Source organism: Phyllostomus discolor, chromosome 12 (genome assembly GCF_004126475.2).
Source record: "Phyllostomus discolor isolate MPI-MPIP mPhyDis1 chromosome 12, mPhyDis1.pri.v3, whole genome shotgun sequence".
Taxonomy (NCBI): Eukaryota; Metazoa; Chordata; class Mammalia; order Chiroptera; family Phyllostomidae; genus Phyllostomus; species Phyllostomus discolor.
The window spans coordinates 41,432,976-41,457,182 of record NC_040914.2 but is presented as its reverse complement, the minus strand read 5'-3'; the positions used below and the strand labels follow the sequence as shown (position 1 = coordinate 41,457,182).

General features: G+C 62.4%; 1 protein-coding gene across 3 annotated transcripts in view; it reads left to right on the top strand.

Annotated features, from left to right (window-relative positions):
• NTRK3 (neurotrophic receptor tyrosine kinase 3) overlaps nt 1-24,207 on the top strand; it is a 265,412-nt gene that overhangs the window by 35,437 nt on the left and 205,768 nt on the right. For all 3 annotated transcript variants that reach the window (XM_028502298.2, XM_028502301.2, XM_028502300.2), the window contains exons 3-4: nt 13,598-13,672; nt 14,282-14,353. In XM_028502298.2, coding sequence (XP_028358099.1) covers nt 13,598-13,672; nt 14,282-14,353 — 147 coding nt within the window. The remainder of the gene's footprint in view (nt 1-13,597; nt 13,673-14,281; nt 14,354-24,207) is intronic.

The following is a 24,207-nucleotide window of genomic DNA, read 5'->3' as shown; positions in this document are numbered from 1 at the left end:
TATGATGAAGTTTAGTTTATAAATTAGGCCCAGTAAGGGACTAACGGGAACCAATAATAAAATGGAGCAATGACAACATTATGCTGTAACACCAGTTATGCCAATGGCCTCGTTGCCAGTAAGAAGGGTGCAAGGGCGGGGGCGACCAGAGCGCGCCGCACGCAGCGGGCTTTGTTCCGGAAGCGCCGCTCTCCCGAGGGAGGCCAGGCAGACGCCGGGGCGCCCAGGCGACAGGGTCACTCACCTGCATCAGCAGCCGCGGGTGGAGACAGTTTCCTGGTTTCCCGGGAACCAGAGGGTAGGGCTGGGTTGCTGCCTCGGGGACTGCTCCCGGGTGGGACGGCCAGGGGCACCTTGGTGGAGGGAGGCAGCCGAGGCTCATTGGAACCCCGAAGGGGGAGTTTGGCCCACGGGTGTTCACCGGGCACCCGGGTGGGGGGGCTGGCAGGTGGAGCGGCAGCCTTTCGGGAGAGGCGGGAAGGAGCGAGTCCCGGGGGCGGGGCTTCGTGCGGAGGCAGGCACGGTGCAGGCTGTGTGTTAGTGGGAGACGGAGGCAATGGGGGGGGGGGGGGCGCACGGCACAGCCTCAGCCGCTACCAGCAGCCCACTCACTCTCCTGACCCCAGTCCCTGCACAAGGAAGGCAGTGACTGCTTGACGAGAACATAGTGACTTCTCTCTGTCTGTCCTGCTCTCAGTTCTCCTGGCCCCAGCTGTGTGGGGGGCTTCCCCCTAAACCCGCCAGTTCTCCAGCCCTCTCGGGGCACCGAGTGGGAGACCTGTAATTCAGCTCGGTGAGGGCCCTGTCCGCCGGGAGGGGGTCAGACCCCACAGTGGAGGGCGTCGTCACACGGGACCGCACCCTGCCTGCAGGTGCCTACGTCTCAGGGTCCCAAGCGCAGCCCCCGCCTGGGCGTCCGGCTGTCCGGCTGCAGGTTGGCGGCTCCCTGGAGCCCTTCCTGGGGTTTGACGATGTGCTGGAAGAGACCACAGAACTCGGGAAAACCGTTTGCTCACTAGATTATCAGTTTATGATAAAACAGATACGCTGACCCAGGAGCAGCTGGTGGAAGATGAAAGATGGAAGACGGAAGAGAGGCGTAGGGTGGGAAGGGCCTGGAGGTTCCACGTCCTCCAGGGGCGCCACCCTCCCGCACCTGCTGGTGGTCAGGGACTCGGACGCCCTCTGAGCCCGGGCTCTGAGGACGCGGGTGCAAGCTGCATTGTGTAAGCACACTCGATCGAATCACCGGCCGTTGGAGATTCATTCAGCCTCCAGGCAGGTGGGGCTGGAAGTTCCGACGCTCCAATCAGGCGGTTGGCTCCCCTGGCCACCAGCCCTCATCCGGGGCTTTGAGAGGAGCTGCTGCTGCTACATGGTTAGTACGCCAGGGGGTCCTTGCGTTGGGGCAGGGTGGACGCCACACATGGATACAGTGTATTTCTCATCACGTCACACTGCTTTCCTTCCTGGAGGGACAGGGAACCTCCTTGGAGCCCCAGCACGTTGCAGACAAGGTGTCAGGCCTTGTGTGAGCAGCTTCACTTCCTCTGCAGGAGGCCTCTGTGCCGTCGGCGTCACTGTCCCTCCCGTATGGACGCAGACGCCGAGGTCACGTCACGGCAGGTCCCCCCAGCTCGTTTGCTGGTGCCGGGCCGGAGGCTCCGGCTCAGGGCTGACGCCCAGTGCACGGGTTTCTCCTGCACCCAACGTCGAGGGAAGAAGCAGGCAGGAGGCGGGTGGGCTGACGGAGTGTGGCCGGCTGGTGTCTCTGTGGGTGTGAGCACACTCCCGGCGCGGCTGGACTCCTCCTTTCTGGGGACCTGAGGGTGCGGGCGTGTGGGGGCGGGCCGTGGCCTTGGGAGTCCGAGCCGCCGTTCACCAGGAGTCCCACTGGCACCCTCCCCCCCTGCCGGCGTCGGTCTGGGCTCGAGCCGCAGGGGGGCACCTCAGCGGCGCGGTGGGCTGGACTCGGGGCGCAGAGGAGAAGCCGCTTCTCTGTCTCCCAAGGGTCCGCGGCTCCTTCCCCGCTGTGGTCACTTACGGCGTTCCCTGTGGGCTCGAAGGCTTTCTTAGAGAAGTCTCGGTTTGGCCCGAGAGTCGTTAGTTTGCCACAGGGGCCTCCCGAGCCAGCAAGGGGCACGTTCAAAGTCATGGCCGATGAAGTGGAGCCTCGAACCGGTTAGGCCACGGGGGCTGGTAGCCGGAGGGTCCGCCGAGAGTCCGCTGTGTCCCCTGGCAGGGGCTGTGGAAATGCAGAGAGGAGAGGGGTTTCTAGGAATATCCCAGCGGAGGGGTTGGTAGGCCTTGAATCTGAGATAAGGGGGAAGACGGAGGGGGGAGAGAGAGAGAGGCGTCAGAACGTTCTGGGCCCTGGCCGGGTAGCTCAGCTGGTGAGAGCCTCGTCCCCATAGGCCAAGGTCGTGGGTTCAGTCTCCGGTGAGGGCACATCCGAGAGTCAGCCAGTGAACGCCTCAGCCAGTGGGACAACAGGTTAACCTCTCTCTCTTTCTGAACATAGTAACATAACAAAGGGTCTCGGGTAGATGCGGTTGATAGACGGCACTTAATCGTGATGCTGTGCACACGGTGCCCGTGGCAGATGCCGCTGAAGAATCACGAGTCTCGTCTCCTTGCTCCACCCGAGACCCCTAATCGCAGAACCCGGTTAGCTCTCGCCGACCCACTGGCGTGGCGCAGAAGTCGACGGTGTCTGCTCACCGGCTCCGCCGCTCGGCTGTCAGCCAGGAGGACGCGGCCGAGGTGGTTTGGAGGGTTCCGGAGGTGGGGGGGGGGGCGAGCTGCTCCTACGTCTTCGGGCTCCGGGGAACGCCCATCTGGGGCGGAGGGCGCACAGCCCAGGGAGAGGTCGGGCGTCCGGGGCAGGCCTGCAGGACCGAGTCAGTCTCCAAGGCGGCAGTGACTGAAGTCACACGATTAGAGAGAGGCCTTCCCAGAGAGAGTGGGCACACGGGGCAAGGGGCAGACCGCTTATGGCCGGGGACAGGAGGCCGCTGGCCACGCCGAGGCAAGGAGAGGTTAGCGAGGAAACACCCCGAGTGTCCGTTATGGAACGAGGGAGTCCGTCTCGCCAGCCCCTCTCCTTGGATCCTGTGGAGCCTGAAGGGATTCTGGGGCTGGCTTCCTTATGGATCTCGAGAGCCGGTGCTCTGAGGGCCGGCCGGTGCTTCTTCCACTGCCGGTGTCTCCGAGGGGCCCTGCAGCACCCCCGTCCATGGTGCTCCTCTGGAGCCGGCCTTCCCTCTGCACCCCGGGGCCCCTGCTCTGTCCTGCTCGGCCGCCTGGTCCTGTCCCGTGTGCAGCGCCGGGCACCGCCGATGGGGTCTTGTCTTTCTTTTTTTTAGAGAGGGAACGGAGGGAGGGAGGGAAGGGGGGAGAGAGAGAGAGAGAGAGAGGGAGAGAGAGAGAGAGAGAGAGAGAGAGAGAGAGAGAGAGAGAGGTATCAATGTGCGGTTGCTGGGGGTTGTGGCCTGCAACCCAGGCATGTGCCCTGACTGGGAATCGAACCTGCGACACTTTGGTTCCCAGCCCGCGCTCAATCCACTGAGCTACGCCAGCTAGGTCTGGGTCTTGTCTTTCTGATGGTGACCTGGACTGCTCCCTCCGGCACCCTCAGTTCCAAGGGTAACGGTTCCTGCTACGTCCAGGACGCCCCCTCTCCCCAGTGACCCGGAGTGACCCTCAGCCTGCGAGAACGGCCCGAGCCCGGAGCACCTTCCCAGCACTCACGCTGAGGCCGAGATGTGGCGAGGAAATCTCCTCTTTTAATGGGGGGGGCTATCGCCCTCGTGAGTCTTGATGCCGCGCACTCGCGCTTAATGCTCCCTCACCGTTCGCCTCTGGAACTCCCACACGGAGTGAATTACGTCCCCCAGGCAGGTAGTTATTAAAGAAGTGGTAAGTGCTTTATAATTCGGTAAAGCGTGGCCTGGCCATTTCATAGTCTCCGAAGGAAGCCGGCCGCCCAGAGGGTAGCGCTCTCAGGGCCCTGGGGGGCCCGAGGGTCTTGGGCAGGCACGGAGCTCGCAGCGGTTAGAGCGCTTTTGAGGAAGCCGCTCTGGCCTGGACCGGCAGACCCCTCCTGCCCTGGCGTTCTCCCCCCAGGCCCCGTGGGGAGAGGAGGCGAAGGCCAGCACGCCTCTCCCGGCCTCAGGCTGTCTCTGCTCTTCCTCCGAGACCTCCCTCCGTCCTGGCTCGAAGCTGAGACAGATGTCTGGTGGGGTGGGAGGTTTTGCGATGATGTCATATGTCCCGCCACCCCAGCCCCACAGGCAGGCTCAGCTTGCTTTGTATTTTGAGTGTCTCAGGTGGTCGGAGAAAACGCTGGTCCCATTGAGACCTGGGGGGCCGCGGCCTTTCGCTGGCTGGCTCACCACCCCGGGGCTCCGCGGAAGGACGGGCGGGCATTCATTCATTTGTTCTCTTACGTTTCCTACGATGGACCAGGAGCGGGGCCGGGCACTGGGGGGAAGCAGGGAACCCGACAGACAGGCGGCCTGCCCCCGCGTGGAGCTGGGGTCCAGTTGGGGACACACAGACAGACAGACAAACGCATGTGGGAGGGAATTCTCCCAGCACGCATTCTAGGTGCTGAGTCTCAAACCCGGCGCCGTTATGTCCGACGGGGCTGCTGTGCTGTGCACTGCAGGGCATTCAGCAACGCCTCTGCCCTCTGCCCACCAGTGTCTAGGAGCGCCTCCCAGTCACGGCAACCACAAATGTCCCCAGACCTTGCCAGGGGTCCCCTGGGGGCCAGAACCCACCAGCGGCTTGAAAACAATTGCTCTATTGGGGGGCAGGGGGGTGCCCAACCCACAGCCCGAGAGTTGCATGCGGCCCAACACAACATCACATGTTTACTCAAAACATTATGAGATTTGTTTGCTTTGGTTTTTGTTAGTGTGTGTGCATTTAACGTGTGGCCCAGAGACGCCAGAGGGTCGTCGGGCACCCCTGCTAGAGGCAGGTCGGAGAGGATGGCTCTCCGAGGACAGCAAGGGCTGGTGGCGGACCTGCGGAGACACCGGGGAGAGCCCGGCGCTCAGGGGGACGTGAGGGAGAGGGGCACATCTGGGGGCCGGCACGTGGGCGGGCCCTGGGGGACCCCCACATGTGGGGTTCAGACAGAGAGAGCACAGGACCAGCAGAGGGACCAAGAGGGAACAGCCCAGGGGGAGAGAGAAGCCCAGGGGAGAGCAGAGTGAGGGACCCACAGAGAAGAGAACGTTCCGGGAAAGGGAGCGGAGAACACGGTAGGACGCTGCCGAGATTACGGGGTAAGTCGGTGACGGAGAACAGTGCGTCGGGTTTGCCCCGGTGGAAATCGCCGGTGACCTTGACCTTGTGGTTCTGCTGGAGGGGTGGGGACAGAAGACGAATGGGGACAGAGATTCGGGGGAGTCGGGGGAAGGAGGGCCTGTGCGTGGAGACACCTCCCCCCAAAAACATGGGCCACGAAGAGACGCAGAGGCGTGCGCTGGTGGCTGGAGGAAGACGTGGCGTCAGGCAGCTTCTAGTGAGAGTGGGCTGTTCTAGAATGTGTGTGCAGGGGGGGGTGGGGTAAGGGGGGGTGCCTAGCGGCCAGGGAGGGAGGGAGGGCGCAGAGAAGAGTCCTTGAGAAGGCGCGAGGGGCTGAGGGCAGGGGCAGGCCCCCCTGGGGAGCTGCTGATCACTTTGGGGGTCCCCTCCCTCCCTCCTGCCCTCAGATGTCACTGAGCGGTTGTGTGGCCCCGGAGGCACAAACTCCATATCAGGCGAAGGCCACAGTCGGGTGCGGGAGGGAAGCACGGAAGAGATGTGCCGAGGGCCGTCAGAGCGTGCTCACCCCCCCTCCCCACGTTTGCTGAGCCCATCCCTGTGCGCATCCCCTGCTCCCGACACTGCAGGTGAGTGAGCAGCAGACCTGAGACCTCAGGGCTCCCTGCCTTGCTGGGTTCTGTAGCGATTCCCCAGGACACTGGTCAGTGTGCCCAGGCCTGCGTCCCTTCTCTGATACCCCCAATCAAGGGGTCTGTTGGGTCTCACCAGGGCTCCGGTGGCTTGGGGGGAGCAGGGGGAGCGCCGTGCGGGTGTGGGACACGGTGCACACCTATCCCGGGTAGCCGCTCACGTTGGAGGTTCGGGAGGTGACCGAGTGGTGAGCAAGACAGGCACGGTCCCTGTTCCCGTGCGTCTGAGTCCCAGTGTAGCGACACGGATGACACACACATAATCAAATCACCAAATGAGACAATTACAGATGCTTATTAAAGGCTGTGAAGGACACCAGCAGGGGCTGGTGCCAGGGCGCAGCTGGAGGGGGCAGGGAGGGGTGTTCCCAGGGGGCAGGGCTGGCTCCTCGGAGAAGGTGACCTTGGAGCGAGATCTGAGGGGATGGGAAGGAGCTGCGAAGAGTGTGTCGTGGAAGTTCTGGTCCGGGACAAGCCTGGCATGTTTAAAGGCCAGGACACCGGCCAGTATGGCCTGGGCCCTGCAGATAAGGGGAAGGTGCAGGCAGAAGGGCCACGGGAGCAGCAAGCAGCCAGTCCATGCAGGATCTTTGGATCAAGTCGTGTGGTTTGGGTGTTAAGGGAAGTGGTTGGAGGTTTTCAGCGGGCTGCGTGCAGGTGAGAGGGGTGGCTACCTGGTGGGCTGCTGTGTGTGCCTGCTGGGGTTGGCCGCCGGAGCCTGCCTGCTGGAGCGGGGGCGGTGGTGGCAGGGGGCAGATGGAGCTGAACTGAGAGACGGGTGAGGGCAGGCCAGTGCTGCCCCAGGCTGGGGGCCTAGCAGGACAGTCTGGACTCCCCAGGGGACTGGCCGGGTCCCCGATGCAGTGTCCCTCCTGGAAGTTCTGTCGTTTGTCCGTGGGGGAGCTGAGCGGGTTGTGCCCTTGATCTTGTCCCTGTGGGGAGACACGGCCGGCCCCTCAGCCCCCAAAGAGCACGGGAAGTGTGTGCACCACCCTTCCCTGTCCCTGGCACGGGCTTTGGCGTCGACCAGGAAGCCGACACAGGTGCCATCGAGGTCCATCTGTTTGCCGCAGGACCTGAGTGCTCCTCTCCGCGGCCCCGGGACCCCAGAGGCGGTACTGGCTCTCCGTGGTCTTCTGCGTGCGGCTGCTCCTGGAGCCGTGTGCTTGCGCGAGGGCGGGCGTGCTGGGGTTGTCAGCTGGAGCGGCCCTCACCCCCCCCCAGGCCCTCGGGACCAATGCCCTGGGCACCTCGTACCCTCCTGACAGGCGTCAGGAGAGGGAGAGCTGGGGGACTCGGCCGTGGGGGTCTGCCATGGCGTTTCCCAGCCGCCTGGGTGCCGGAGCTGCAAGGAGCTGTTGCTCCAGACGGTGTGTTTACAATGCTAAACATATCAGATAATTGAAAGCTAATGCTCCTGTCTGGATCACTAGACATAATATGCCTGGATAACAAATCAATTTCCTCATTGCCCCACAAGGCTTCCAAGTCAAATGCGCAGCGTATTCTGTGCGCATGCGCGCGCGCGCACTCGCAGCCGGCTGGTTCTTTAGGAAATGCAATTCCAGGCTGCTCTCCCCAGACACCCAGCTCCGCTCCTCAGCTGGGGTCCCTGTCTTAGAACCGGCGACACGGGTGCGGGAGCCTCAGGTCTGCTGGGGCGCAGTCCGGAGAGAAGGGACGTCTGCACGCGGCCTTGTTACTGGAAGCTCCCGTGTTCTGTGCTGGAGGGGCAGCACACGCATGTGCAAAAGCACATGTGAAGCGCCGGTTTCACCCGCCACTGCCAGGGTGCCCCTTGGAGAAGGGCAGCATGGGACCGAGTGTTAGTGGAGCCACCAGGGAAATGGGAATTCCGACTGTGCCTCCCAGGATGCTCCACTCATATGGCGACCTTCATTAGTCAGGGGGCGGATGCGAAACAGCCGCCAGTGTGCGCGCGCATGCGCGTGCGGGGGTCTCTCCATCTTCTCTGTATCCTCTTTCCTCTTCTCTTAGCTCTCGCTCCACACGCGCTTTCCAGCACAGTAGTGGTGGGATCCGTAGCTTCCTGTACTGGGGCAGGCGGGGGTGGGGGTGGGGGAAGGGGGGACACGCAGGGACTGCCTGCGCTCATCTCCCAACAGCTGGGTTTCCCGGGAGCAGCCTGAGGGCTGGAGAGGTTTGAGTGACCGGTCCAGCGGCAGCCAGCATCCAAGTTCAGAGCTGGTGTCTTCTTCAGGTCAGCCTGCCCCTCAGGGTGCCTGCCTGTAGTCTCCACTCCAAGGTCTGCAGAGCAGGCTGGTCACTGAGTCTGGGAGAGCAGGAGCGGCCCTCTGGCTGATTTCAGGGGGGTGGCAGCCCACAACCCACTAGCAGTGAAAGAGCCAGAAAACCACTAAACATGGGTGCCATCACCGTTGGAATTCGGGGGTCACATCAGGGCAGGGACCCACATTCGGGGGAGGTGTAGAGCCCCTGAGCGTGTCCCAGCTCAGCAGACCAGGCAGGCTGGTCGCGGTCCCCCAGGATCATCAAGAAAATGTGCCGTTGTTTTCTCTGCTGAAGAAAGCTGGCAGTGGGGGGCGGGGGGAGAGGCTGGAAATGAGGCAGCGCAGGCTCTCCCGGAGGCAGGAGGGAGCCCCACTGTCCTGCCCGCCGATCCCTGGTCCCGCCGAGCACCCAGGTGACAAGGGAGACTCTGTCTGGTGTAGGGTGCTCTGCCCCTTTCCTGGGCCACCCCCTGGTGTTGGAATGGGCTAGATGTCTCCATGTTCTGGAGTTTTCTATGTGTAGGACTTACATATTGGTGTTATAAACAACTCAAACATATCCACATGACATGTTTTTAATTAAAATATGGGTCACACCGTCTGCACCATCTAATTTTTCGGCGCTCGGAGATTGCCAGTTCATTAACATGCTGGCTCAAGACAGCCCCGAGGAGGGAGACGGGGGCCCAGAGGCCCCGCCGCATTCACCCAACACAAAGGAGCTTTCTAGTTCCCAGGGACATGTTAATTAACGCTTCCCTGCGTCCCAGCCAGCCGGTCCCCGAAGTGGGTGTGGCGCATCTGCCCGGGGTGTGGGTTTATTAGTGCTGCTCCAGAACTCGGGGCTGTGGGACTGTATCGCTGGGGGAGGCTCCCTCTCCGGCAGTTTCTCTCCCACTTCTGGAGAGACTGTGCGTGTGAGCGCCCCCTGGACTGCGCCACACCTGGGTGTGTCCTGGGCATCAGCAAGTTCTTTGACCACGGAGGCTCCCCTCCCCCTCACGGAGGCTTTCCCTTCCGCCAGGCCCGGTTGGGGCCGGAACTCAGGGGTGGTGCGGATTAAGCCTCACTTCTCGCGGTCTCTGGAGGATGTTGCGCCTTAGCCCATGGCAGAGCCGTGAGGCTGTGGTGGAGGAAAGGCAGTGGGGCAACGGCCGGCACGGGGCACTGGCTGCGCCTCGGGACGGAGCGCCTCACCTTTGTGTGCGTGCAGGGGGGCGTGCAGCGGAGGGAGAAGGCTCTTGGCCTGCGGGCGGCAGGCGGGGCTTGGTGAGAAGAGGCCATTGTGGCTTCTGGAATGCGTCGCCTGGACAGGGCTGTGGTCCAGGGGGCGCAAGAGCCCCTCCTTTCCCCTCCGGGGAGGCCGTTGACTCGAGAGGGTCTGGCCGCCCTGCCTTTGGATTTTTTCCACTCACCCGACCCAGTGACCTAGAGGCCAGCGTTTTGGTTTTGGCCTCAGGCCTCAGTGTTTGCTGCAAAGCAGTCATTTTCAAAACTGTTGCTCTTTTGAGCCACAGAACTCTTTCTTCAGTGGCAGCCTTCGGCGTAGAAGCAGGGTTTCCTGGCCTCCGTGCTGTGGACTTTGGGCTGATAATTCTTTGTTGGGGGGGGGGGGGGCTGTCCTGTGCATTTTTGAAATGTTCAGGCGCACCTCTGGCTTCCACCCACTAGAGGCTGGTATCCCTCCCTTTGCCCCTGTTGCAACAACCAAAAACGTCCCCAAATGTCACTTAATGTCCCTTGGGGGGCAACGTCCCCTCCAGCTGAGAAGTACTGCATCAAACTAAAGTGGAGCTGATTTGCCCTGATTGATGTGGCTCAGTGGATTAAGTGCCGGACTGCGAACAAAGGGGTCGCCGGTTCGATTCCCAGTCAGGGCACACGCCTGGGTTGTGGGCCAGGTCTCCAGTAGGGGGCGCATGAGAGGCAACCAAGCATGGCAACCAAGCATTGATGTTCCTCTCCCTTTCTTTCTTCCTTCCTTCTCCTCTCTCTAAAATAAATAAATAAATAAAATCTAAAGTGTAGGTGATTTACTTAGGCCGGTGCCTGGGGGACAACTCTCAGCCTTCTCTTCGCCCCTCCCCGCCCCACACCGCAGGCCGCCTGAGACCCAGGCTGGCGGACCAGCGCGCGCTCTCGTGGTTCCCGCCGCAGCGCTCCCGGCAGGCCCTGCGGCAGTGCTGAGTCCCTCCTCTCACCGGCGGGCGTGCCCCCTAGGGGCCTCCGCAGGGACCAGCTGGTGCAGCCTGGCCCCGGAGCGCAGGGTTCAGACGCCATGCCTTGCTTTAAAAATGATTGTTATCGATCGTTTTTTCCAAAATGACAAAATAAATGTTTGGCGAAGACAACCTGGACGACCTGGAGCAGCACCAAACGAGGAGCAGGCGCCTTGCCGTCGCACTCGTCCGTTTAGCACGAACAAAAGCACCCAGCCCTGCTCTCGCTGTGGCTCGGCGAGTCCTGACATTTTTCGAGCCTGCCCTTTCCAGGTAAATCGCTGGCCTCCCTCCCGGCACAGCGCACCCCGCAGAGGGGCTGCAACTGACCTCTGGGGGTGAGTCACCGGCGGACTTGGCAGGCGCCCCGCCGGCGCCATCGCGAATGCCAGGCTGCACCTTCCCGCCCCGCGCGTCCCTTGGAACCTGCCTCGGGCCGCCGACTGTGCACCCCTGCACCTGTTAGTGATTTCTGCCTCTCCCGGGGGCTCTCCCGGAGGCCAGGAGTGGCAGCTCACGGCCCCTCCGCCCTTCTGCCACACGGAGTGTTTATTAGAGGGGAAACGGCGGCTTCCGCTCAAGCCACGATGCCACGTGTAGCCTGAAAACAGGGCGGACAGCTCCGCCTCTGCAAGGCGCCGGGTTCCGAGTGACCCGCATGCTGGCCCTCCCTGAGCACTTACTGTAACCTCGTCTGCCGGGCCTCACGCCAGTCTTCCTTTGGAGGGTATTTTGTTTTTGCTGGTGGACAGATGAGGACACGGAGGCACAGACAGGTGAAGTAACCTGGATGGGGGCCCGTGTGCATCCTGGCAGCCTGGTTCTGGGCCGGAGTCGGCACCTGTTTCTGTCCAAGGCCAGAGGGCCCAGGTCTCTGTGTCATATGCTCGGCTGCGTCGCTGTGGTGCAGGAAATGGACAGGCAGGTGCACTGGAGTTCATTCCTGGGGAGGAAGCAGGGCCCCAGGGGGTCCTTGGCAGCACGCAGTCCATTGGCTGGCTGCCTGCCGGGTCTCCCGAGTGCCCGTGTCTGGGGAGGGTCTCTGTGCGGGTGGAGGGGCTTGCGGGCTGACTGGGGAGAGGGTTGGTGTGTAGTTCGGGTGAGCTGTGACCCAGACACTGCTATGGAGTTCTCATGTGGGCTAAGGGAGTGATCCCACTTGTCAGAACCGCGGGCGGACAGCTGGCTGCTTGCTGGGAGTGGGCCCTGCGGGCGAAGGAATGGTCGTCGGAGGGGACCCTGCGACCTGCCTGGCAGTTCACCCGCACGCACTGGTTTGGGGGGCGGGGTCTGACACAGGCCGTTCTCTGTCCGGCCTCCCTCTCCCCCTGACACGGAGCTAGGGTCCCTGCCCTGGTGGCGCCGGACCAAGTAGACTGCCGGTGGCTGTGAGGCTTCCAAGAACAGGCTTTGGCCGTGGAAGTTAATACCGAGCTGGCCACCTGGCCCACGTCCCCAGCAGATGCCAGTGTGTCTGGCTGCTCCGCAGGGGCCCTGAGAGAACGTGGGACAAAACGGGCTCTCAGCGTCCCTTGTCACCGCCACTTCCCGAGCCCCCGGCCCCTGCCGTCCTGCGGCCTTTCTGGCTCCGGCTGCACTCGGTGGCAGATGGCAGAGCCTTGGGTAGTGGGGTGGCCAGGGAGGGGACGTCTGGAGAAGGTGGCTGCCACTTCTCTGGTCTGAGTGTCTCAGGGTGAGAGGTCACCTCTCTGCACTCCTCGCTGAGAGGGTGCTTTGACCCTGGGGCCACTGGTGGGAGGGGCAGACCCAAGGAGGCCGGTCGGCCGTGGCTCTCTCCCACCGACCCCAGAGGCACCTAGAGCTCCTTGGGATTGTAGTATCAACCTTCCCCCACCCCCGCCCAAATGCACAGAACCCAGACCCAGACCCTTGCTTACAGAACTTCCCAGTTCCTTCGCTTTGGGCTGGAACCATCCCCTGGGTGGGTTAGCGCTGGTTTGCATTCGTTGATGAAAAGTTCTGGCTAATGGTGACTTATGTCTTTGGTGAACACATCCGGGGAGACAAATTCATTACAGCCTAATAAACGTGGCTGGCTCGACACAAACCTCCCCAAACGGGAGGTCTCTGGGGAGAGGGTCCTAAAAGGAGAGGTTTGTGAGGAGGAGGGAGACCGTGGATGGGGCAGGGGGAGTCTTTCCCTTTGCCCCTGGACACACAGGAGGCCTGGGAGGTCAGGGCCCCTGCTGGAAGCCACTGGCTACCCACGTCACAGCGACGAGGCTGGAATCAGGCTCCTTGGATATCGGTGTCAGCTTCTTTCTACGGCAGCCCGGCGCCTCCCTGGTCCCTCGGTTGTCCCCTCCTTCGTGGGGCCAGCGTTGCCAGATGGAGCCCTGGCCTCCCCGGCTCCGGACAGGCCGGGCTGTGGTCGCCCGACGGGGCCGTCAGTGTCTGGACCCTTGGGACCCCCGAGGTTGGGGGGGGGGTATTCCTCCTGGGCTTTTCCACCCAAAACCATCCTTCCTTTTTTTTTTTTTTTAAAAAAAAAAAGATTTTTATTTATCTAGTTTGAGAGAGAGGGGAAAGGAGGGAGAAAGAGAGGGAGAAAAATATCGATCGGGTTGCCTCTTGTACACGCCCCAACTGGGCACTGAACCCACAACCCAGGCAGGTATGTGCCCCGCTGGGGATCCAGTCTGTGATCTGTCACTTTGCGGGATGATGCCCAACCCACTGAGCCACACCAGTCAGGGCCACTGCCCCCCCTCCCCCCACCCATGTTTTAGATGCCCGATTTGCATTGTCTTTGTGGGCAGGAACTGAGAAAAGGAGCTTGTCCTTAGGAAATGCTAAAAAAAAAAAAAAAAAAAAAAAGAAGGAGAGGGAACAGAAGGGGACGGAGTCACAAAGATCAACAGGGGTTGGGTTTCGAGTCTTCCTGGAGCTGAATGAAGGGGTTGTCCGTGCTGCCCCGGTGGGGGGAGGGGGACCTCACGACGATGCCCCGGCCAGCAGTGGGGTGCCTGTCCCCGAGCAGAGGAGGAAGCAGGCTCAGAGGGGTTTGGCGACGTGGCGCAAGCCCAGCCCGCGTGGGGCCGGTCCAGGGTTCCAGCCCCCGCCCTGCGGCTCCCCGGCCCGCACCCCCTGCCCGCTGGCGCCCCCTGCTGATCGGCGCCTGCCTTCCCTCCCGCAGACACATCGAGAACTGGCGGGGCCTGCACACGCTCAACGCGGTGGACATGGAGCTCTACACCGGCCTGCAGAAGCTGTGAGTGTGGGTGCCGGGAGGGGCCTCTGGGCGATGGGGGAGGGGGGTGCCTGTCCGCAGAGGGGGCACCGCCCTCTTAGGGAACCTCAGGGGCTGCGGGGGCGGCCAGCCCTTCACGCCCCCGTCTCACTTGGGCCCGGAGAGGTGAGAGCCTTGCGTGGAACCTGGGCTGCAGTCCGGGTTCAGGGCAGGACCCCCGCCCAGGTGTCTGGGCTAGTGCTCTCCCCCCGCCCTCTGCCTGGAGTGTGGAGCTCCCAGCCAACGTCCCCTCAGGACTTCAGCGGCGGTGGGGGCCTGGGGGCGGGGTGCGGAGACACCAAGGGGGAGCCCGTTCTCACGCACCTGCCCGTCTGGGTGAGGACAGCCGCCCGAACTGGCCACCCCCATCCCGAACTGTCCCCAGGTCCCATGGGGTGTGAGCCCAGACGCCCCTCGCTTGCCCCCCCCCCCCCCCCCCCCCCCCCCCCCCCAGTGCGGATGGTGGAGAAATGAGCTCAGCTCGCAGGGACGACTGCAGGTCCAGCCTTGGCCTGGCCCCTGTCACCCTCAGCCCAGGGCAGGTGTCCCTCTGCCCCGCCAGCTCCGCTGACCCCTTTTTCCCTCCCCCAGGACCATCAAGAACTCGGGACTCCGGAGCATCCAGCCCAGAGCCTTCGCCAAGAACCCCCACCTACGCTACATGTGAGCAGAGCTGGGTCCTGGGCCGCAGGCGAGGGGGCGGGCAGGGACGCGGCAGGCCCACGGCAGGGGGCGGGGCCTGGCAGTGAGGCTGTGCGCCCTGGGGCACGCCCCTCCACGCCTCTGGGCCTCAGCGTTTGCCTCTGAAGATGAGGGTTTGGGGTCTGACGTTCTCTGAAGGCTCCCGTCAGAAGGCATCTTAGGACCAGGGACTATCAGGAGGGGGTGGGGACTCCCAAGTTTGTTCGTTTTTCACGAAAAGTTTGCCGTTTTATGGGAATGTGCCTGATAAGGAATTTTGCTCAGAAGTGCGCATCGGCGCTTCTGAGACTGTCTGTGGGTCTGGGCGGGTGTGCGTGCCGGGTGGGGGGGGTTACGGGACGGGGAGCAGGGCCGGACCAGACGCTGTGTCCCCGCAGGTTCTGGGTTCCGCGGAAAAGGGCCCAGAGAAGGGGAGACGCCTGCGTGTAGGGTCACACAGGTCTGCGTGGGACACACTGCCAGTTGCATGGCCTGGGCGGTCACATGGCCCGGGTGGGAGGGCTGTCTCTACCTCCCTCCCCTCCCCCCTCCCTCAGCCGCCAGGTCTGAGGGTGGACGAGCTCTGGCTGGGCCTGTGGGGCAGAATGTCGGGGACTCGGTGCCTCCTCTCCGCACCCAGCTCCGGGCTGAAGCCTCTGGGCTTCCGTGGGAGGGCCCCCACCCTGGGGCGACTGGGGGCAATGCCAACCGACCGCACCCACGGCGGTGCCTGCTGCCTGGCCAACTCTTCTGTGGGGACGGCGGCCGTCGTGGGCACCCACCAGGGACGTTCCCCCAGAGCAGACGTGCCACCAGACCCGGGGAGGACGTGCCGGTTGTGCCTGAGAGGAAAACGGAGGGAAGGTTTTCAGACGAGCCTTCTTTTCGGCCGCTCAAGTGTTGCCTGGTGGAGGCACGTGGTTTCCGAAAAGGGAAGGGCAGCGGGCTGGGCGGGGCCCCGCAGGCAGGGGCGGGGCTTCTGAGGGCCACTCCCAGGAAGGGGCGGGGAGCGGGGGTCCTGGCCTTGCCCCAAGGCCTCCGCGTTTCCCCAAGCACTAGTGAGTGCCCGACACATGTATATGTACATGCATAGATGTATACACACGTATTTATGTATTGATCAGTTGTGGGCATCCCTGCTTTTTGCTGAACTTTCTCTCCTCCCCCTGGAAACAGCACACTGCACGTCCTCTCCTCTCGGCCGGCGTGTTAGCCGCGGGGGACCGAGACCTCCCTGTGAACGGGCGCATTGCACCTTGGCCCCTGCCCTCCCCAGAGTTTTGTGGCCGGAGTCTGCTGGCGTGCGTGCTCTGCAGCTGGGTGCGCGCGGCCACGGCCAGACGGGCGGCCTTGGGCTAGACGTTCCGGGTGTTTATTTGATCGGGGACCTGAGCTTGAGGGTCACGTCTCCCAGGGGAAGAAGCTTCTAACCTGGGAGGAGAGTGTCCCTTTTCACACGGGGTCACGCAAGGGTCCCAAAGCTCCATGCTGGTGGCGTCCGAGGTGGGGACAGCGCAGGCGGGGAGCTGTGTGTCCCCTCTAAAGGAGCAGGCGGGAGCCATGCCGGCTGACTGCTGCTGTGTGGAGGTGGGACCTCCCGTGGCCAGACTTGCTGGGGTTTTTTGCTTCTCTCTCTTTTTTTTTCTTTCCAAGAAGAGCTGGAGGCGCAGTGAAACCTCTCAGCTTTAAACCCTGGCAACTGAAAGGGAGACCTCTCCACTCCACGGGCCAAGCCGGACTGTCGTGGGCAGGAGACGGCACGCCTCGGAGGGCCCGCTTGTGCGCCGGGGCCATGCTGCGGGCAGAGGCGCCCGCAGCGCGGAAGGATACTGCGCCCTCTGGGGCGGTGCCTGGGCGCTCCTGCCCCTGAGCCTCCTGGGGCAGTGTGCCTGTCACCTGCAGCTCTCAGGGCAACTGAGAGGGCTTTGGGGCCCGCCTTGTTTCCGGGAGCCACAGAACAGGGGCGGGGCTGCGTCCCAGGTAGCGGTGGTCTGTGAGGTGGGTTGTGCTGGAGTGTCTTCGGCTCACCCGTGAGGCCCCAGACCAGGGCGGCGACCCACCGCTTTGTGGGGGGATGATCTGCCCTCAGTGGGGTGATGAGTGACAGGCTGCTGGCCGTTGCAAGGTTCCCAAGGCTGTGGGGTCAGGGCGTCCGGTTGCACTAGGTTCTGATGGAACCAGGAAGCCTGCCCGTGGCCTTGGGCCCTGTGTTCTCCTGGACGCATTGGCCAGTCCTCACCCAAGTACTTGCATGGGCTGCAGGGGCGTCAAGAGTGAGGAGGGGTGACTGCCATTCACCCGCAGCTCGGGCCCGGCTGCACGCTGGGAGCAAATTGGATGCTCAGCGTCGTGCAAAAGGGCAGCCCCTGGTGGAGGGGCTCCCAGAGGCGTGGAGGGGGAGGGCCAGGAGAGGCACCCGCCCGGGGCGGAGAGATGGAGGGGGAGGCGGGGCTCCACGGATAGGTTTACTTGGGGACCTCTCCCAGTTGTGAAGACACGCCCAAACCCCCGCGGACTCAGTTTCCAGGCAGCCTGGGGACATTTCTCCCGGCTCGCCGGCCAGGCTTCTCCGCTCTCCCACAGCCTCTTCTGTTTCTGGGCCCTAGATGCGTGCACAAGTCTTCGGGCCCCAGCGGAGCCACCACACGGGGACTGCTGACTCCGGCCCTGATGGCTGAGTCCTGGCTGGGGGCTTTTTCTTCTCTTCCTTCTCCTCCTCCTCCTCCTTCTCTCCCTCCTCCTCCTTCTTCTTTCTTTCTTCCTCCTCCTCCTCCTCCTCTTCCTTCTCCTCCTCCTCCTTCTTCCTTCCCCTCCTCCCCCTCCTCCTCTCCCTCCTCCTCCTTCTTCTTTCTTTCTTCCTCCTCCTCCTCCTCCTCTTCCTTCTCCTCCTCTTCCTCCTCCTTCTTCCTTCCCCTCCTCCTCCTCCTCCTCTCCCTCCTCCTCCTTCTTCTTTCTTCCTCTCCTCCTCCTCCTTCTTCTTCTTCTTCTTCCTCTTCCTCCTCCTCCTCCTCCTTCTTCTTTCTTTTTCTCCTCCTCTTCCTCCTTCTCCCCTCCTTCCTCTCTTCCGCCTTCTCTTCCTCCTCCTCCTTCTTCTTCTTTGTTCTTCTTGTTCTTCTTCTTCCTCCTCCTCCTCCTCCTTCTTCTTCTTTGTTCTTCTTGTTCTTCTTTCTTCTTCTCCTTCTCCTCCTCCTCCCCCTCCTCCTCCTTCCTCTCCTCCTCCTTCTTTCTTCTCCCCCTCCTCCTTCTTCTCCTCCTCCTCCTCCTCTCCTCCTCCTCCTTCCTCTCCTCCGCCTTCTCTCCCTCCTCCTTCTCCTTCTTCTTTTTAAAAAAATTTCAAGGGTGGTGGCTGAGAAGTCTTCTCTGCCCAGGACAGGAAGCGGGAGGTGAAACCGTGGCCCCGGTACTGGTGTCGGGTCATCCAGGCTGCCCTGACTGGCAGCCGTCCCCTGTCCCTGAGCTGTGGCAGCTCATCCTTGTGGGTCCCCGAGACCGACGAGGTCCGGGTGGGGCCCCGCTGTCCGCCACAGGAGGCCGGGGACCAGGACTCTTGGGTTCTGCTGCAAGTTTGTGAGTGACCGATTGTCTCCTCCTGGCTCTTTCCGTTCCTGCTGCATGTGAAAAAGTGAGGTGTTGACTTACAGACCTCGAGAGGAATCCCTTATTGATTGATTGATTGATTGATGGACTGGAATATGCTCGACCCTTACCTCCTTTCCCGGATGTTAAGGATTTTGAATTAAGGATTCTTTTTTTTTGTTTGTTTGTTTGAGAGGGGAAGGGAGGGAGAAAGAGAGAGAGTAAAATCAATGTGTGGTTGCTTCTCATGTGGCCCCCACTGGGGACCTGGCCTGCAACCCAGGAATGGGCCCTGACTGGGAATCGAACCTGCGATTCTTTAGTTCGCAGCCCGCGCTCAATCCACTGAGCTACACCAGCCAGGTTGAATTAAGGATTCTTCAGGATAAGGATTTTCCTGACTGATACTGGGAATTGCTAGCTGCTGATCCACTGAATAGGTGACCGAAAAGGGCTTGTTTTAGGGATGGGGTGAGGTCAGGGTCGAATGATTGGAGGCCTAGGAGACAGTCAGAGTTCAGCCGTGGCAGTCGCTAACAGCGATAGGAATTCTTGTTGTCACTGGTGGCGGAGATAATGGGGTCAGAGGGGCGGGAGGAGGCGGCCACCACTCCCTTCCAGGAAGTCTGGGTGTCCGTCCCGCACGGCAGCCCGCCTCTCTGGGGGCTGGCACGCTCGCGTCTGCCGTCTCCGGGGCCTTCCTGGAGCACTGGGGACCACAAGCCCCGGGCCGGTCTCTGTTCCCTGCACTTGGTCCCTCCCTTGCTCCAGGCTCTGTGCGCCCCGGCCCAGCTCGGTCAGTTTCAGAACTGACCCCCCCTGCGGCTGGTCCGCTGACACGTCGCTTCCGTCCCATACGGGACCACATCCACCCACCCGGCTGAACACGGGCTGCCCCTGCCCCTGGCCCGAGGCTTCCTTCCTGGGGGGGGGGGTCTCTCTTTTTGGGTGTCTCGTGCCCCGGCCGGGTCTCCGAGGTCTGGGGTCACCTTACCTAGGGCTGACGAGCCGCACCGAGATGCTGGTGTTTCCTTTCACCTGCAGAGCACCCCGAGGTCCCCAGAGCGCTGCCTCCCACGCTGTCACCTTTTGTCCTGGAGCCCTGCAGGTGCCAGCCCCCGGCAGCCTAGCAGCACGCATGCCGCAGGGCCCTGGAAGTCCCCCTCCAGGAGTCTGTCTGAGGTGGTTTTTAAAAAAGTTATTCGGATGTGGAGAACATTGTGCTAAAAAAAAAAAAGCTAGCCCCAGGAGAGGGAAAGGCTCATCGTGGTCTAGAACTTCCTGGGTGCTAAGGACTCTGTCTGCTCTGGCCAATACGCCCTCACACCTCACAGTGACCGCAGCTCGGGCTCTGCCACGCCCATTTCATAGGCGGGAACGCTGAGGCCTGGACGTCAGAGCGGGGTTCCCTCCTGGTCACAGAGCTGTTCGTGGGGCGCCCCAGACTTGGCCTGGGACCCCTTTGACTCTGGATTCCAGGTACTTCTCAATACATCCCAGGCGTGTGCTGTCTTGTTTTCACAGTAGGAAGTTTTCGTGGAAGGGGTGGGGGTCTTCGTATTTACGTTACAGAGAGAGAGAGGGCGGGGAGGGAGGGAGGGAGAGAGGGAGGAAGGAGAGGGGCACCTGTTGCCTTGGGGGTTTGGCGCCTCAGGCGCTTCTGCTGAGGAAGCTGTTTAGTTTCTCCTACTATTCAGGTCAGACGCTGTCACGACAGTTACATTGCAACCTGGATATCTTTATTGCACAAGGTTTCTCAGCATTAGCCTATGGCCCACTTATTTCCAAGAACATGTCATGTAAGGTTCCGGCAGCCACAATCATGCATTTAATCCCTTAGAGTTGTTTGGCGGGGGGGGGTCTCCCTGGCGTTCAGATTTTTACTCCCCCCGCCCCCGCAAAGCTCTGGCTGCCTTGTCCAGTTCTCTCTGTCCTGTTCAGTTCTCTCTGTCCTGAGCACACGCCCACCCGGCCTTCAGCCGAGAGCGCCCGCCCGGAGCTGACCTGTGTGGGCGTGTGACAGAGTGGGGAGGGGAGGATGTCCTGATTTCGGCGTAACTGTGCCGACCGGTGACGTTCCCAAGGAGACTGTCGGGCAGCTCGGGGCAGCAGGGACGTGGCGGGGGGAAGTGGCCGGAGTCCCAGCCCCTTCAGGATGCGGCTGCGCAGGCAACCGTTTCTCCTGGGATCACCGGGACGGAAACGCGGTGAGGCTGACTTACTGTGTGCGGCAAATCACTCAGCGCTTTTTCTCCTTGAAATACACCCCGCCCCCATTCTCGGCCCCAAGATGGTGTGTGGCTGTTATATTAGTAGGTGCGTGCTCTCCGCCTGCCCTTTACCTCGGTGCTGCGACTTCCCCCAAGTCCCAGAGGGACTGGTAACTGGCACACTGGTCCCCTTGCTACTTCTCCATGTGTGGCCTTTGTCTGCCCTGTGTGGAGGGCATAGCCATCAGCATCCTGTGCGGAGGACTTAACCATCAGCACCCTGTGGGGATGACTTAGCCATCAGCACTCTGTGCAGAGGACTGAGCACCGTGTAGCTAATAGTAGGGAGCACGGGCTTTGGAGAGAGAGAGGCCAGGGTTCAAGTCCTAGATCTTACATTACGCTGCCTTCTTTACATACCCGCTGGGCTGCCTCTCTGTCACTGGCCCTGGCTGTCTGTGGCCCCGGGCCCAGGCAGGACCCTGTCTGCAGCCCGTAGTACAAAGTCTGGGAAAGGAGGGGTGTGCACCAGGTCACATGACCTCGGCCGCTGCCCTGACATCCCTAGACGTGGTGCTGATGTCTGCAGCGCAACTCCTGACGCCTCCCGGTGCCGCCGGGTGCAAGTGTTTCTGCGGCTGGGCCTGGGCCCCGGACAGTGTCCTGCACCGGCCCCAGTGATGCCGGATGACCGGGCAGAGCCTCTGCCGTCCCTTTTCTCAAACGGGTCCTTCTCCCCCCTGTTGAACCTGAGATGGTTTCTGTGCCCCGGCATCCACCGAGCTCTGGATTTTCAACCTGGAACTTTCCAGTCTCCGTTCGTGGATCTGCTGTCTCCAAAGAAAGTCACGGTCACGTTCCCGGCTGCTCACGCCCTCGGTCACCTGGGCGATCGCCGCTCCAGGACCCTGGACTGTGTTCTGCTGTTTGCTCACCAGCGAAGCAGGCAGCAAGCTTCCTAAATGGAGTGTCTTCCTCCTTGTCCCTCTGTGTCTCCCCACCAGCTGTCCTGCAGCTCAGGAGTGTCCGGCGCCCTGCCTGGAATTTCTGTCTGTTCCCCTTGTTCTGTGAACGGCGTCCTGCCCTGCCCGGGCCAGACCCGGCGAGGCCCAGCCCGTGTGGCCGGCGTCTTTGTGATCTTTTGGGATCCTCTTTGTCAGAAGTCCTCCGTTCCCCGGAGATGCCGTGTCTGTTTTGATTTCGGGAGCCCCCGTCCTCTAGGATCCTGGGGACTGAACGTTTAAGAGCTTTGCGGTGACCTTGGCAGCGTGGCCTTCCAAAAACTCGGTCCCACGCCGAGCAAGCCCCGTGGCCCCTGGGCGGGCGGCGTGTCTCCTGGCCTCGGAGGTCAGACCACGTGCTCGAACTTCCCGGCCCTGTTTGTTCTCAGTTGATTTTCTTTTCTTCCACCCCCCCCCCCCCCCCTTAGGCTTCATTACGGCCCATTTGTCCACATCTCTTTCCCCCATTTTTCTTGTTACGGACGGATTTAGAAAATGAGACAGGTCCCGTGGCTATTTTGGGGTCGTCATTAATTCCTGTCCCTCTCCAGTCCTCGGCCCGCGGGCAGCCCCCTGTTGCTTACCCCCTTGTTTCCCCCGATGGGTTTGCGGAGGTCTCTGTCACTCCCTGTTAACCCCTTTGTCTCTTGGGGCCGCTGGCCTTGGTCCTGAGGGGCCTCAGGGACCCCCGTGCCTGGGTCGGGGGGCAGAGGCAGTGACTCCACAAAGTGACGGGGGACGGAGGGCTCCCAGGGAACATGAGCCAAGGTGGGCATTCGTCTTTGGGGAAGGGGGCTGGTGGCAGGGAAGGTCTCCTGGGGTGATAACAACCTGACACCCTCGGGTGGGGGTGGGAGGAGCCACAGCTGAGATAGACTAGGTGGGGGGACGGGTGTGGGGGTCTCTGGGAAGGGCTGCTCCGGGCAGAGGGAACCGTGAGCTCTGTGTCCAGGGGTCCGAGGGGCAGGAGACAGGACGGCCTGTCGGAGGGATCCCCGGCCCCCGTGGACGGAACTGGGCAGAGGGCATGGCTCCCACCACCCCCTTTCCCTGAGGCTCCTGAGCAGGCAGCACAGGAAGGTGCAGCTGCAGCTTGCGGCTCTCCTGTCCCCCAGGTCGGCCCTGTGACCTGAGCCGGGGCTGTGAGGGGCAGCCAGGGGGCTGTGAGGGGCAGGGCTCCCTCCCTCTCCCCGCCCACTGCAGCCCCCAGGCCTCCTTCCAAGGGGGTGCTGGTGCTCCCCTGCCCAATCCGGCCCGTCTTCCAAGCCAGCGTCCTTAGCGCTCTCCCTAGAGCCTGTGCTCCACCCCACACGTCTTCCCGGTCAACCAGCGAGGAGGTCATTTAAGCATTTTCGCCTGGTTCTCCTAAATGTGTCTCTGACGCCCTCAGACTGAGAGCTGGACCCCCTGCCTGGGTCTGGCAGAAGGGCGTGCCGCCCGAGCAGGGGCCTGGCTGGGCCACGCCGGGGGCCTCCCAGCCGCCCCCAACTTGCATCCCCACTGCACCCTCCACTGACCGCACGGCCCCCTGCCCCTGCTCCCGGCCCTCGGCACTGAGTGTCCCCGGAGATAGTCTCAGGGCTCGGGGAAAGCTCCTCACAAGCCCGCCACCAGACCCTCTTCCCCATCAGTTTCCTTGGGTTCCTGTTCTTTGTCTTCCCTTGCATGTGTCCCCAGAGGCACGCGCTGGAATCTGATCATTATACTTTTCATCACGCGCTGTTTGCCGTGCCGCTGGGCTGAGAGCCCCCCCGGGGCATCTTGCCTCTTCCCTGACACGTGGCTGACACTCGGAGAAGGGGCAACTCGATGGAGGAGCTGCGTGACTACTTGTTTCTCCTTCCTCTCTTTCCGAAGCCTGGAGTGTCCAGTGCCTGGGCACAGGCACGGGGCAGGAGAAAGTGGGCTTCCGCCTGTTCCGGGCTGGGTCGGTGGCCCCTTGGCGCCAAGAGCGGCAGCGTCTGCCTCACCGCCCTCCCACCTGCAGAATGGGAGGGCGCCTGAGGCCCCTGCCCTTTCCCACGTCTGGGGAGCCCAGCTGTGCCCCAGGGGCAGGCAGCTCACCCCCTGCAGGTGGCCCTGGGGCTGCCCCTCCCTCCACCTGCCAGCCGTCCATCTTCAATCAGGAGCCTCGGTTGATGCGGTGAGGGCCCTGCTTGCAAGGAGCAACGGTGGGCTCCTTATTTACTGTGCAGAAAAGAAAACAAATTAAGGTCTTGTAATTATACAGCCAGGCTCGCTCTTAAATAAAGCTTAAGCGGCCGGGACTCCGTGCAGAATGTTAACAGTGGCGATCTCCGGCCCTGACTCCCAGCAGCTTTCTGCCCCTCTCGCCTCTCCCTCTCTCTCCCCCCATCCTTTCTTCCCCCTGTTCCTCCTTGTCCCTGTCTCTGGTGCAGGTCTCTGCTCGGGCCCCCGGCCACCTCTGGAAAGCCTCTCCTGCCGACCGATACTTGAGAGCCCACGCCGGTCATTTCAGAGCCCCTCAGCAGCCCTTGTTAGTTAAGAGAGTTCGCAGGCACAGGGCTGCCCCAGAGGCCCTAGCCCTGCCTTCCTGCCCCCCCGGCCCCACACCTTGGCTGAGCGTGGAGGGGGGGGCAGGGCGCAGTTTCTGAGGACACAAGGTCTGGAGCTGGGCGGGCCCGCCGAGCCGCGGCGAGACCCTGGTCACGTCGTCCCAGCCCTTGAGCTGGGCCGTTCCCGTGGCGACAAACACTCTTCCCTCAGGCCTGTTTCGGGGCCTGGAGGAGATAAGGCGTCTGAGGGTCTGGCACACGGTACGTTCCTGGCAGGTGTTTGGTCCGGTTGTTTTTTTCTATGGTGCTGGACCAGATCAGAATTTCAGGGCATTTCTCCTTTCTGTTGTCCTGACTCGCTCTTTGATTGATGAGCCTAGAACATGCCGGGCACCTAGGGGTTCCCCCGAGCACCTAGGGGATGGGAGGGTGTGACCACTGGGGGCGCTGAGGGGGACACGGAGAGGGGGTGGTCACTGCGTGCGTGCTGGTGTGGGGGCCTGCTGACATTTTCCTACAGTGACGGACGGCGG